We start from the raw sequence: 12,680 nt of genomic DNA on the forward strand, positions 1-12,680 counted from the left end.
AGTGTGCTCACTCTGACTGCTCCTGTTCAACATAGTACTGGAAATCCTGGCCAGAGCGATCGAGAGAGAGAGAGAGAGAGAGAGAGAGAGAGAGAGAGAGAGAGGGAGAGAGAGAGAGAGAGAGAGAGAGAGAGAGAGAGAGAGAGAGAGAGAGAGAGAAAGAAAGAAAGAAAGAAAGAAAGAAAGAAAAGGAAAGAAAGAAAGGGAAGGAAGGGAAGGAAGGGAAGGAAGGGAAGGAAGGGAAGGAAGGGAAGGAAGGGAAGGAAAGGAAGGAGGAAGGAAAGAAAGAAAGAAAGAAAGAAAGAAAGAAAGAAAGAAAGAAAGAAAGAAAGAAAGAAAGAAAGGAAAGAAAGAAAGAAAAGAAAGAAAGAAAGAAAGAGAAAGAAAGAGAAAGAAAGAAAGAAAGAAAGAAAGAAAGAAAGAAAGAAAGAAAGAAAGAAAGAAAGAAGAAGAAAGAAAGAAAGAAAGAAAGGAAGAAAGGAAGGAAGGAAAGAAAGAAACGAAGGAAGGAAGGAAGGAAGGAAGGACAGAAAGAAAGGGAAGGAAGGAAGAAGGAAGGAAGGAAGGAAGGAAGGAAGGAAGGAAGGAAGGAAGGAAGGAAGAAAAGGCATCCAAATATGAGGAGAGGAAGTCAAACTGTCTTTCTTTGCAGATGATATGATTCTACACCTAGATCGTAAGTGAATTAATGCAGGATGAAATAACAAATACTGCATGTTCTCTCTTATAAGTGGGAGCTAAACATTGAGTACACATGGACACAAAGAAGGAAACAATAGACATGAGGGCCTACTTGCAGGTGAAGGGTGGGAGGAGGGAGAGGATAAAAAATCTGCCTATTGGGGACTATGCTTATTACCTGGTTGATGAAATCATTTGTATACCAAAATCCCATGACACACAATTTACCTGTGTAAGAAAACTTGTATGGTGTACCTCCTGAGCCTAAAATAAAATTTGGAAAAAAAAAAAAAAAAATATGTTCAAGTACGTGTAATTTTCTTGTTATTAAAGTTGAATAGCAATAGATGCCTAACCAGTACAAAGGCTTCCCTTTTGCCTTGCAAACATTTGAAGCAAACCTGTTTCAGACCAAATTCTCCTCATATGAAGAGGTAAAGCTTAGTTTAACAAAGTATTAACTTAATTTGACGCACTTTTCTCATGTATAAATTGAGGAGTATGGAGTGAAAAGTCAATAAATTTATTTATCTTGAAGATATTTTACAGATGCTTCTGATGAACATTTATTGTCATGACAAGTAAGCTAATTTGTTCTTAATAGCATTTACCACAGAGGTTTTGAAAACTTTTTGAGCTTAAGCATACTCTACTATATTAACAATTACTATTAAAATTAACATCTACTATGGTGCAATGAAAAGGGTAATCTTCATGTTTTCCAGCTCATATAACAGCTTATATACATATATACACACACACACACATATACACACACAAACACACATATACATGGCTCATATATATATATATGCTATTATGTGAGCTGGAAACATAAATATATATATGGCACAAAGAAGAATTAATAACAACTGTTATATAATATTTGGGATTTAGCAACCAGAATTGATCCAACATTTCTATCTTGGGGAATTTGTCCTATGGATATATTAACACACATACAGGAGATTCTATAATGCACTTATGGATGTTATAGCCAAAAACTGGAAATGAATTCAAGATTTTTTAAAATGCAATGCCTTAATGATATAATGAGGTAGATCTATTAATGCAGGATGTGCTAATGTGGAAAAATCTCATGACACATCACTAAGTGAGAAACACAAGGTGAAAACACACAACTACATTGCAATCCATTTATGTAAATTAAAATAATTTGAAAAAATTTACACAGACATAACAGATATATGCCTATATGCTGCATCTACATACAGTATTTTACTGAACAGCTATGCAGTTAGCAGTAGTTGCCAAAATTCACACAGATTACCTTTGGGGAAAGTTATGTGACTGGATGGTTTTCTCTATGTTTATTAAGAGTTTTGGCCGGGTGTGGTGGCTCATGCCTATAATCTCAGCTCTCTGGGAGGCCGAGGCAGGCGGATCACAAGGTCAGGAGATCGAGACAATCCTGGCTAACACAGTGAAACCCTGTCTCTACTAAAAATACAAAACATTAGCCAGGTGTAATGGTGGGTGCCTGTAGTCCCAGCTACTCGGGAGGCTGAGGCAGGAGAATGGCATGAGCCCAGGAGGCGGAGCTTGCAGTGAGCCGAGATTGTGCCACTGCACTCCAGCCTGGCGACAGAGTGAGATTCCGTCTCAAAACAACACACACACAAAAAAGAGTTTTAAATAAAATTTGTGTCTTACTTATGGTTTGAGTCCAGTGTAAACTTTATGACAGTTTCAGAAAAAGAGAGAAAAAGAAATTGAACTGTAGGTCAATTTATAGATACAAAAAACCCCAAATAAAATTTTATTTTGCTTAAATTTTGTAAGTAAAATTTAATGCAAACTGAAAATGCTAAAAATAATATTGCCATCCCAAGTAGAGATTTTGCCAGGTATAAAAGGATAATGACAAAAGGATATTGATTGAATATGCAATCTAATCCATCACATTCATTGTGTAAAAGAAAAAACAATGTGGTTATCTCAATAGATGCAGAAATAGTAACTGATAAAGATTAGTCACTATTGATGTTACAAATAAAAACTTCATAAAGATAGTAATGGAAGAGAAGAGAATTCTTTGTGGTAGCAAAGAATTGAAAGCAACCAAATTATGCATTAATAATGATGTGATCTGTGCAAGCCAAACAAAAGGAACCAACATTTCTGTACAGGAAAATAGACAAATGTAAAGGGGCATAAACAGCATATATATTTTGCTAGGTCAAATACATACGTTTATATGTCAGATGATTACAAGGACCAAAAGTAATACATTAAAGAGGGCCCCATGGGCAAAATCGGATTAACACTGAGATGGGTTCAAAGAAGGAAAAACTAACCTAAACTAAACTTTAGGAGCTTTGCCTTAACCAATGATGATATAATGTCATGAACTGACAAGTATGATCAGAGAGATTCTATGAAGTAGCATATATTATATAACCAGCATGGTCTCTACAATATAACCAATGAAAACAAAATCTATATGTTTTGAGACTAAGTGTGTAGTAAATAGAAAAGGTAGGAGCATAGCAAAGGGGCCAGGCACAGAAGCCTAAATTCCTGTTCTACTACTTGCCTCTTCTGTAACTTCAAGATAATCACTGAGCATACCACAGCTTAGATTCCTCAATCTGCAAAATGGGACAATCCTATTTACCTCCCTTGGTTTTGTATAGAATCAATGTGATAATACATGCCTGGAGAAAAGCATGAAGCCCCAGCATACAGTAGGTGTTCTAACAAATATGTGTTCTCTCCATCCCTGCACCCCCAGGCCCACTATATGGGCCCCTCACAGTTAATAATCTTCCTGTTGGAAGGAATTCATAGGAAAGACTGCAGCTACTCCTACACATATTAAAACCCTTACACTCACTGAACTTTTCAGAAAATCTTGCATTTTTCGGACCTATCTCTAAATGACAGAACTTATGACAATGCTACTTATGATCCCTAATAGGACTAATCAAAAAGGGGAAATAGGCAGAAATACTGTAGGCAAAGAATTACAGATTAGCTTGTTCAGTCTGCATAAACTTTTGGTTCTGCCATAACAAGAACCCAATAAATGTTGACATAATTTCACTTCAGTTTTGCAGACTTAGTTAGTATATTATCATCTCTATGTTTTTATAATTAACAATAGGACTGCTATTTTCTTTCATAACTGGTGCATTTATTGAGATATTTCCCACTGTTAGACTGATGTGTTTCATCCTCTATACTTTTGCCCTGATGTGTCCCCACAGTTATGATGCTCCAAATTTATAGAGTTTGGATGTTTCTTGCTGTTGGTTTACATTCGTATTTACTATTTATTCATAAGATAAGGAGGAGAGGGTTCTATGTTGAAATGAACTTTTATGTAGAAAATTAGCAATCATGTTCTTAGAACTACTTAGTTTTTGGTACCATTCACAGATTCTAACTTGGCATATGTAATACTGCCTAATGTCACAAATGGGTCTCATTTCTACAAAATGTTAACTATATGAGAAAGTTGAAGGAATGGCTCATCAGAAGATAATTCAGGTTTATAAGGCTTAAGTGATATTTCAGGTCCTATGATGGTCTGTGTTTATTAAGGAGTAAGAATATTGCATTCCACTATCCGCTATTGAGACTCTGATGAGTATCATGGCTTTAGCATAGGGTATAACAAATCAAGATTCTTCTGTTTTTTTAATTACGTCAAAGATGCAGTGAGAATTAAGATTTAACTAAGTTGGACTGTGACTGCTACAACCATTACATGGTGCCTAGTGTGCCTCAGAAAATAGAGGTGTCATGAATTTATTTTCTCTTTCAATGCCTGATGGGAAAACGTGCTACTCAGCTAAAGAACTGCAGTGGGAATAATGATCATTCAAGACGTCTTCAAACTGAGCTACAAATATTTAATTTAAAAGCACGTTGCCTGTTTTGAGTCAGTATTTCCTTCTGACAAGAAATATCATTAAATCATAGTGATGTTAGGAACTTAGGGATTTTTAAATCATCATTTTCCTTAAAAACCTAGCTGAATAAAATATTGAATCTTGGTATGCAGCATCAAGTCATTTTACAATGTTTTTCTCTGAACAGAGAGTTTATTATCATCCCCCCTGAAGGCAGGCAGGAAGAATAAAGCCAACATTCTACTTTACTTTGTTGGATCTGATGAGATGCTTGCTAGCTCCCCAGATCTCACTTGGGGATGTAAAATGGTACTTCCTGACTACCCACTAATCTCGGTTCATTGTTATTGTCGGTTAGTTGATTGGTTTTGGTTTTTCTCCTCTCACTGCTTAGATTTTTATATGTCTTAGTTATAGCCGTGAGCACAGATGAAAGTAGTGTAATTTAAATCGACTTAAGTGTCTTGCTTTTATAGTAGGGATGCCTGATTTTTGTTTTTGTTTTTCATTGTTCTAATTTTCTTTTAGCGCCCTTCTTTTACCTCATAACCAGATATGACAAAACATCATATTTGATCTATAACACAACACTATTAGGACTAGAAGGACCCTACACACCACATCAAAGTCCTTCATTTTACAGATGAGGACCAGGCACCCAGAGAAGGGAGATGACTTATGTAGGCCACTTCAGCTACTTAGTGGCAGATCCACATCCAGAAATCTTTGTCTTGCTAAAGAGTTCTTGCTACAAGTCTTGCTAAAGATTTATTTTTCCTCCACATCAAACTTCCTTTGTTCTATGCTCAACTTATATAATGACGTTTGAACAGATCTAGCAACAAACTCTTTATGTGGACTTCCCTGACTTACTGGTTGATGACTTCAAATATTTGACAGTGCACATGACAATATAATTTATCCTGTGACTGCAAAGATGTCATCTGGTGAATACTGCTTGATTCCTCCACAAACTTATCCCTGAAAGGCTTGTAGGTGTCTATGGATCCACAGCTTCCATGGTTTTCCTTTGAAAAAAACCTGAAAATGTCATTCTCACTGTCAGTTGAAGACAAATGCCAGATTGGCAACACAGTTATAATCGCTAATTATGTTATTAATAATTTTATCCTTTTTACTTCTCACCACTCTGCTGTTTCTCACAAGCTGATCTATCCATCCTGTTTTGCTATTCCAGGTTTGTGTGCTGGAGAGGCAAATATTTGACTTCCTTGGATATCAGTGGGCACCTATCCTGGCAAATTTTGTACATATTATTATCGTCATTCTTGGTTTGTTTGGAACTATTCAATATAGACCTCGTTACATAACAGGAGTAAGTACCTTTTCTGCCTTTTAAAAATCTTATCGAACTAGAGAATGATGTGCAAACTCCAAATGCCTTGAACACTTATGTGTTTAATCTATCTTAAAGATGTGGATACTCTCTTTTAAGTACCAAAATAAAAGTGTTTATTTTCATAGTTTCAGATTCCATCAACAGTAATTGAAAATGTCAGCTTTAAAGCACTTGATAGTGAGTGTAATCAGATTGAATTCTCATAATTTGTACTTTCAGCAAATATTCTCATAATTACAAGCCAAACTGTGTTTCTATATTTCTAAATTATAAAGTCATGCTTTCTGGTTTAACAGATTTTAATGAGAATTTTTTCTCATTTTAAATAATCATATTTTATACACTGAATAAAAGAGTTTAAAATCAATAGAAATGAACACATACTATTGATGTGAAAATATTAATGCATATTAGGGCAAATATTTGGCGTATGAGAAAGCCAGAATAATCTGGACAGTTGCTTCTGTGTTCTCCATAATTCTCTTTCTGGCTCAGAGGAAGTATTTTGCATTCCCTCTCAAGTTAAACTTACTTAACATAAAAGTGAAATCCAACTGTGTTGCAGTTACTATGGGAACCATAACTTCGGGTTGCTTTTTTTTTAAAACTTTTGTATGTGCCTTAGATCTAAGCTACTGCTCTTCATTAGTGTACATTTTTTTTCTTTTTAGTTTCATCAGTTTTTCTATTTCTTCTATTTTTGACAAAGGAAATGTCTATAGGCATTTATTTAAAATTGTAAAGCAGGTTTGTGGTAAAAGCATGTATATAAGATAGTACAGTGAAAGTTCTGCCTTGTTCAACAACCAGCAAACCTTCTCATGTTTTATGAAAGCGTCCTCATTAAAGATGCCCCCCCACACACACATGACCTATTCTCTCTGTCATATAGAACCCAGACAAAGCTCATTGGTACAGAGCCAGGCAATGTGTTGGTGTCTGGAACCAAAGGAACCGCTGTTGGGCTAAGGAAAAATGAGAAGCCCATTGTCCTCGCCTCCAGGTGCACGCCCAGACCCCAGTGCATGTCACCACAGAGGCTAGGTAGTCATCTAAATCTTGTAAAAGTGGGAGGAGTTCTGTTGCAGGGTGAACTTTTTTAATGCACAAGATATGATAGTATTGTCCATTTTCTTTTATGAATCGTAATTTGATACAGTATAGGAGGGTTGTACAGTGGTTGAGAATGAGTCCTCTGAAGTCATAATATCAGGATTGAAATCTTGGATCTGCCCAATTCTGTGTGACTTTAGACAACTTCACCTCACCAATCTTTAATTTTCTTATCTTTAAAATGAAAGTAGTCATTACATTAAATCATAATGATTTAGTTAATTGATCTATTATTAGCCATTATATGAAAAAATTGATTAATTTACCTTTCTTCTTTTATTAGACTTTGAGGTTCCTTCATGGTTTTATTCTTATAAATAATGGTTGCTCTGAATATCATTATATAAATATTTCATCTTTATTTCTGATAAATTTCTTGAGATAAAATCTAGATGTGACCCAAAATGTTTGAACTACTGAAAAACTCAGAGGCTAATTTTGAGGAGTAAGGGGGATGTTCTATGAAATATCCTTAGCACCATGCTTGGCATTTAAAAAGTCCCTAATAAATATTAGCTATAATATTTTTGTTTTTATTATTATTATTTAAAAATAACACTAACATGTGTAGCATAGCAATAAGCTGAAAGGAAATTTAAAATCAAGCAAGGTGTTCTAGATATTGGATGGACTATTTCTGTCACTTTTATTCTAAGATGCTATAATGCAGGAAAAAAAAGAAAATAGTGGGCTTTCCATGTATCAAATTATAATCTCATTCCTTTGAATAAAGACATACCACAGATCTTTCAATACTGGCTACTTTCTCTGGCATGGGATAAGAGTTATGATGCCAAGGCAAAACACCTTTAAATTGTTAGAAGTTTTGTTTACTGAAACTATTAGACACAACCTGAACTCTTTGTAAGATCTTAACAGTGAATTTCAGAGCCTTGATTTCATCTTGATCGGTAACATCACTGTGAATTTGGATTTTTCTTGAGACAGTGTCTTTGGAAATCTTTTGCTGGTGGGAGATGATGTAAATAATAAACTTTTTTTTTTCCAACTCGTAAGTCCTGGGTTGGAAATATATCCTCTAAATTCTCCTTGAAAATCTTTCTTTAGCTCATTTCTCTCTGGCAATATCATGCTGTCTGTGGCTAAAAGATGACAAATAGCATTGTCATCTTTTGTTGCTTGGAAATCCCCTTAACCAGACCCATAAACTCATAGGTGTATTTTCTATCTTTCCAGTTATTGAAGACAATAGCTAAGATAATTGTTCTGGCAGTAAATTCCATGAGTCTTCTTTTCTCTAGTCCTCAAAAACAATTTCCTCTCTCCACTCTCAGTCTCCTTGCTGCCCTCCTGGCGTCACTTGCCTCCTTATCTCAAAACCAGCACTGCGTGTTTTAGGTTTAAGTATCACTGACTTTCTGGTACCAATTTCTGTTCTTGGTATCTATGTCTGTGTAACTTCTGTGCAACAAACTACAGTTGACCCTTGAACAATGTCAGGAATAAGGGCACCAAACCCCCCACACAGCCAAAAATCTGCTTATAACTTTCTACTCCTCAAAAACTTAACTCCAGTAACCTACTATTGGTTGAAAATCTTACTGATAAATAGTTGATTAACACATATTTAATACGTTATATGTGTTATATACTGTATTCTTGCAATAGTGTAAAGAAAAGAAAATGTTACTAAAGGAAATCATAAGGAAAATATATTTACTATTGATTAAATGGAAAATGACCATTAAAATTGCCTTCATCCTCTAACAATGTAGACCTTTATAATTTTTATATTTGCCACGTTTTCTATGTAATATTTTCACATTATAAAATAGCTTGATATAAAATATAAAATAATTTGATACAAAAATAAGAAAGCATTTCTTGACTTCATGACTGAAGGTTGACATTTTTGCATATTTCCTTTGTGTATATACAAATGAAACATATCTGTGTATGCTATATATCCAAATATGTCTTAAATTTAAATTGAACATTATATCAAACAATTTAAAAATTAATATGACTATTTCATTGTTTCTTTAAGCCTTTAATGTTATACATTATACTATTTTCATATGTTTCTATTATATTAAATAATTCCCTATAATCATTTCCATCAAAAATGCTCTCATTGTTTTTGGGAACCATACCTTAGGAGAAATACCTAAGTATAATCAAATAATATGAAAAATTTTAAGGCTTTTACTATATAATTCACAATAATCTATCCAAAATTATTTTACTGAATTATCCTCCTACCAGTGTACAGCAGAGTCGATTTCATTGCACTCTTGCTAACCCTGTGTATTATCTGCTCTCATAGTTGTTAATTTGATAGAAGAAAATATGTCATTTTCATTTTTAATTGTATTTCTAATCTTAGTGAGGTAGAATTTTTCATATGTTCATTACCCATTTTTATTTTCTGTTTGGGGAATTGTCTTTGTGTGTGTGTGTGTGTGTGTGTGTGTGTGTGTGTGTGTGAGATGAGTTTCGTTCTTGCTGCCCAGGCTGGAGTGCAATGGCACAGTCTCCACTCACTGCAACCTCCACCTCCCAGGTTCAAGCGATTCTCCTGCCTCAGCCTCCCAAGTACCTGGGACTACAGGCACGTGGCACCATGCCCGGCTCATTTTTGTATTTTTTTAGTACAGACGGGGGTTTCACCATGTTAGCCAGACTGGTCTCGAACTCCTGACCTCGTGATCCGCCCACCTTGGTCTCCCAAAGTGCTGGGATTACAGGTGTGAGCCACTGTGCCTGGCCGGGAATTTGTCTTTTGGTGTTCTTTGCTAATTTTTTGCCCTTCCGTCTTAGTGTTTATCGTAATTTATGTAGATAATTTAATAAAGACATTTACCTTTAAAACATCATAAAGCTTCATTTTGATATTTATTACGTTTATCTTAGTAAAGTTAACTCTTTTTCCATTTGTGATATTTTCCACTGCTTTTAAGATTGTTAAATTCAAATACCATTTTGAAAAATATAAGTCTTCGTTATCCTTAGGTCTAATTTTACTAACACAAAAAGGCAGGTTTTCTGATATTGAGACTGAGGACATTTGCTATATTTGAAGAACTTCAAATTATTGATGAGACATTTTATTTAATTGATCTTCCCTCCCCCACAAAAAAAAGTATGTCGACATTCTCTCAAACCATTGAGCTTCCAGCAACAAATAAATGAGAGTATTGGTAATGATTTTTGTTTTCTTCATTCATCTTCTTTTTCATAGTAGCAAAGAAAAAAAGATTAAAAATTTAAAACAGATAATTGGAACAAGAACTCATTAGTACCATTGAGAGCCTCTGGCACTTTGCAGAATATAATATGCTGAAGGAAAATGAAATAGATGTTTTCAGGTCCAAGCAAAGGAAACTGAAGCCAGAATTTATAGAAAGAATCAATCTTGTATTATTCTCAACCACATCAAATCCCAGAAAACAATTCATAAATAAATATATACAATGGCTCCCAGGAAAGCATTATTTTACATCATAAATGGAAGTATGTAATGAATCATCATTTGGGGAAGTAGAATGTGATTTGGGATATCCAGTGTTTATTAGTTAATGACAAAATAATGTTAAGGAGCTGCACTGGCGCTAAGGAGCTGCTTTAGGTTGTCTAAAATAATCTGAAGAATATGTAGGTTCCTATCCATTAAAGCCACAGCAACTTTCTCAGTGGTATTGCCAAAAACAAATGTTGCTGTGTAACATACCAAAAAAAAATTATTTCTCCCCCGCTTTCTTCCTTCCTTCTTTCCTTTCTTCCAAACTCAGTCTCCAAACTAGAAAAAAAAATTGCAAAATAGCTGAAAATCTATTACTCAAATTTTATAAACAGGATAGTATACTAAAATCACAGTAATATTTGTAAGATTCATTTCCTGTTTCTTATCAATTTCATCACCAATTCTTTTGTTTATCTATCTTTCTTGACAAATTCTATAACCCTCACATTAACTTCACACAACTTTCATTCAAACTCATAGAAAGGAAATAGTAGAGTTAGGAGGCTGACACAGGTACTCCTGACAACCAAGCTCTCCTTGTAACCACCACACTGAACTGCTTCTTAGGGGCACAGTTCAGAGACCCAAATCTATCTGATAAATGAACAAAGATGTTGTTAAGTTGTGGGCCAATTTAAAATTCATTATAGCATTTGCGAATTCCAGAGGATTTAGATTTGAAGTTGTGGTCTGCCTCTCCCATGTGAAGGATTATGTTTTTAGCTCCTTAGTTAATGAGGAAATAACCTCATGTCTCAAGAGTTTAGAACAGAAAACTCTTAGTGATGGATATTTTATTCATGCGGGAAAACAATAACACAAACTGTCTTTAATTTCTAGTAACAGTGAATTAGAATGGTGTGTTGTTCTTTTTCTAGAGCATCCAGCTTTTTGATGGTGATTTTATATATATGCACAGGTACACATTCATCTATACAATATAAATTATATATAATATCCATTATAATGATATGTTAAATAAGGACAAATGATCTATTTCTACATTTGCTATTTGTAAAGAGTTTCAAATAATTGATGGGAGAATTTATTTCTATGTAATTGAATAAAATACTCAAATCATACTGGAAATACAAAAGACCTAGGAAACACCAATATAGACATACATACATATTATTGTGTCTAATGATGAGTCTTTCTATGACATCAACTTAGACTACAATAACTAATTCTAATATCAAATGAAGGATAAATATTGGGATTGGTTTCCTGTTTTGTTACTGAAAAAAGCAAGAGATTAAATTAATGTGGTTAAAGCTGATTTAATGAAGCAAGTCTATGATGGTTAGAAAGAGAAGCCAATACACATGAATCTTCATTTCTTGTGTTCTAAGAATCATAAACTCTAAGACTGTCATAATAACCCTGCTTAGTATTCCAAAATAATAAAAAGTAAATATTTATTTTAGTCCATATTTTAAAGTTTTGAATGGTATTTTCTGATTAATGCTGAACACTGAACTTCTGTTCACCAATTTAGGCCACTCTTTGTTTTACTACATTTTTTTTTTTAATGTGACGCATATGGTAGTTGGTGACTGTTGATTTCTAGATTGATGTACGTCCTCCCTCTCCCCAATGAGACAAGGTCAGCTTCAGACAAAGCGTCACCTGCTTTGACTTCCTTGACTTTGCTTTTTCTAGAGCCAACATGGTAAAGAAAAGGATCCCCATGACATCCTGGCCAAAGCATGGGGCCACAGGGTGACTGGAGCACCAAAGACAAAGACAAGATTCATTTTATAAAAAGATTATGACATGGCAACTTGAGAAATCAATAGACACCTTAGTGGTTCTGTATAAGCAAAGAATTGTGTACTCAATTTGCATGGGGGAAAAAAACGCTAAACTTCTTGAATTTACTATTTGCTGATGACTGCCATGATTTGATTTTTAATTTTTCATAGAACTTGGGTCTCCATAGAGACTGTCACCAACAGCAACAAATTGGGAGCACTATGTCCATTTTCCAGGTCATATGCTTTTCTACAACTAACAATGTTTCCTCCCTAAAAATTTTTGCACCCCTACAAGTCATTTCTAAGAAGTCATTAATCGTTGTTTTGCCACGTTTATTCAATTTTTCTAGGAGAAAAAAATATCTGAAAGAAAACTTATTGCAGCTACAGCATTAACAAATGCATGC

General features: G+C 34.5%; 1 protein-coding gene across 2 annotated transcripts in view; it reads left to right on the forward strand.

The window, feature by feature from the left end:
- The window catches only part of NKAIN2 (sodium/potassium transporting ATPase interacting 2), a 1,030,851-nt gene that overhangs the window by 484,810 nt on the left and 533,361 nt on the right, over nt 1–12,680 (forward strand). For both annotated transcript variants that reach the window (XR_499978.3, XM_038000565.2), the window contains exon 2: nt 5,758–5,895. Coding sequence is in view for 1 of the 2 variants with exons in the window: in XM_038000565.2 (XP_037856493.1) it covers nt 5,758–5,895 (138 nt within the window). In the remaining variant the exon portion in view is untranslated. The remainder of the gene's footprint in view (nt 1–5,757; nt 5,896–12,680) is intronic.

Source organism: Chlorocebus sabaeus, chromosome 13 (assembly GCF_047675955.1).
Source record: "Chlorocebus sabaeus isolate Y175 chromosome 13, mChlSab1.0.hap1, whole genome shotgun sequence".
Taxonomy (NCBI): domain Eukaryota; kingdom Metazoa; phylum Chordata; class Mammalia; order Primates; family Cercopithecidae; genus Chlorocebus; species Chlorocebus sabaeus.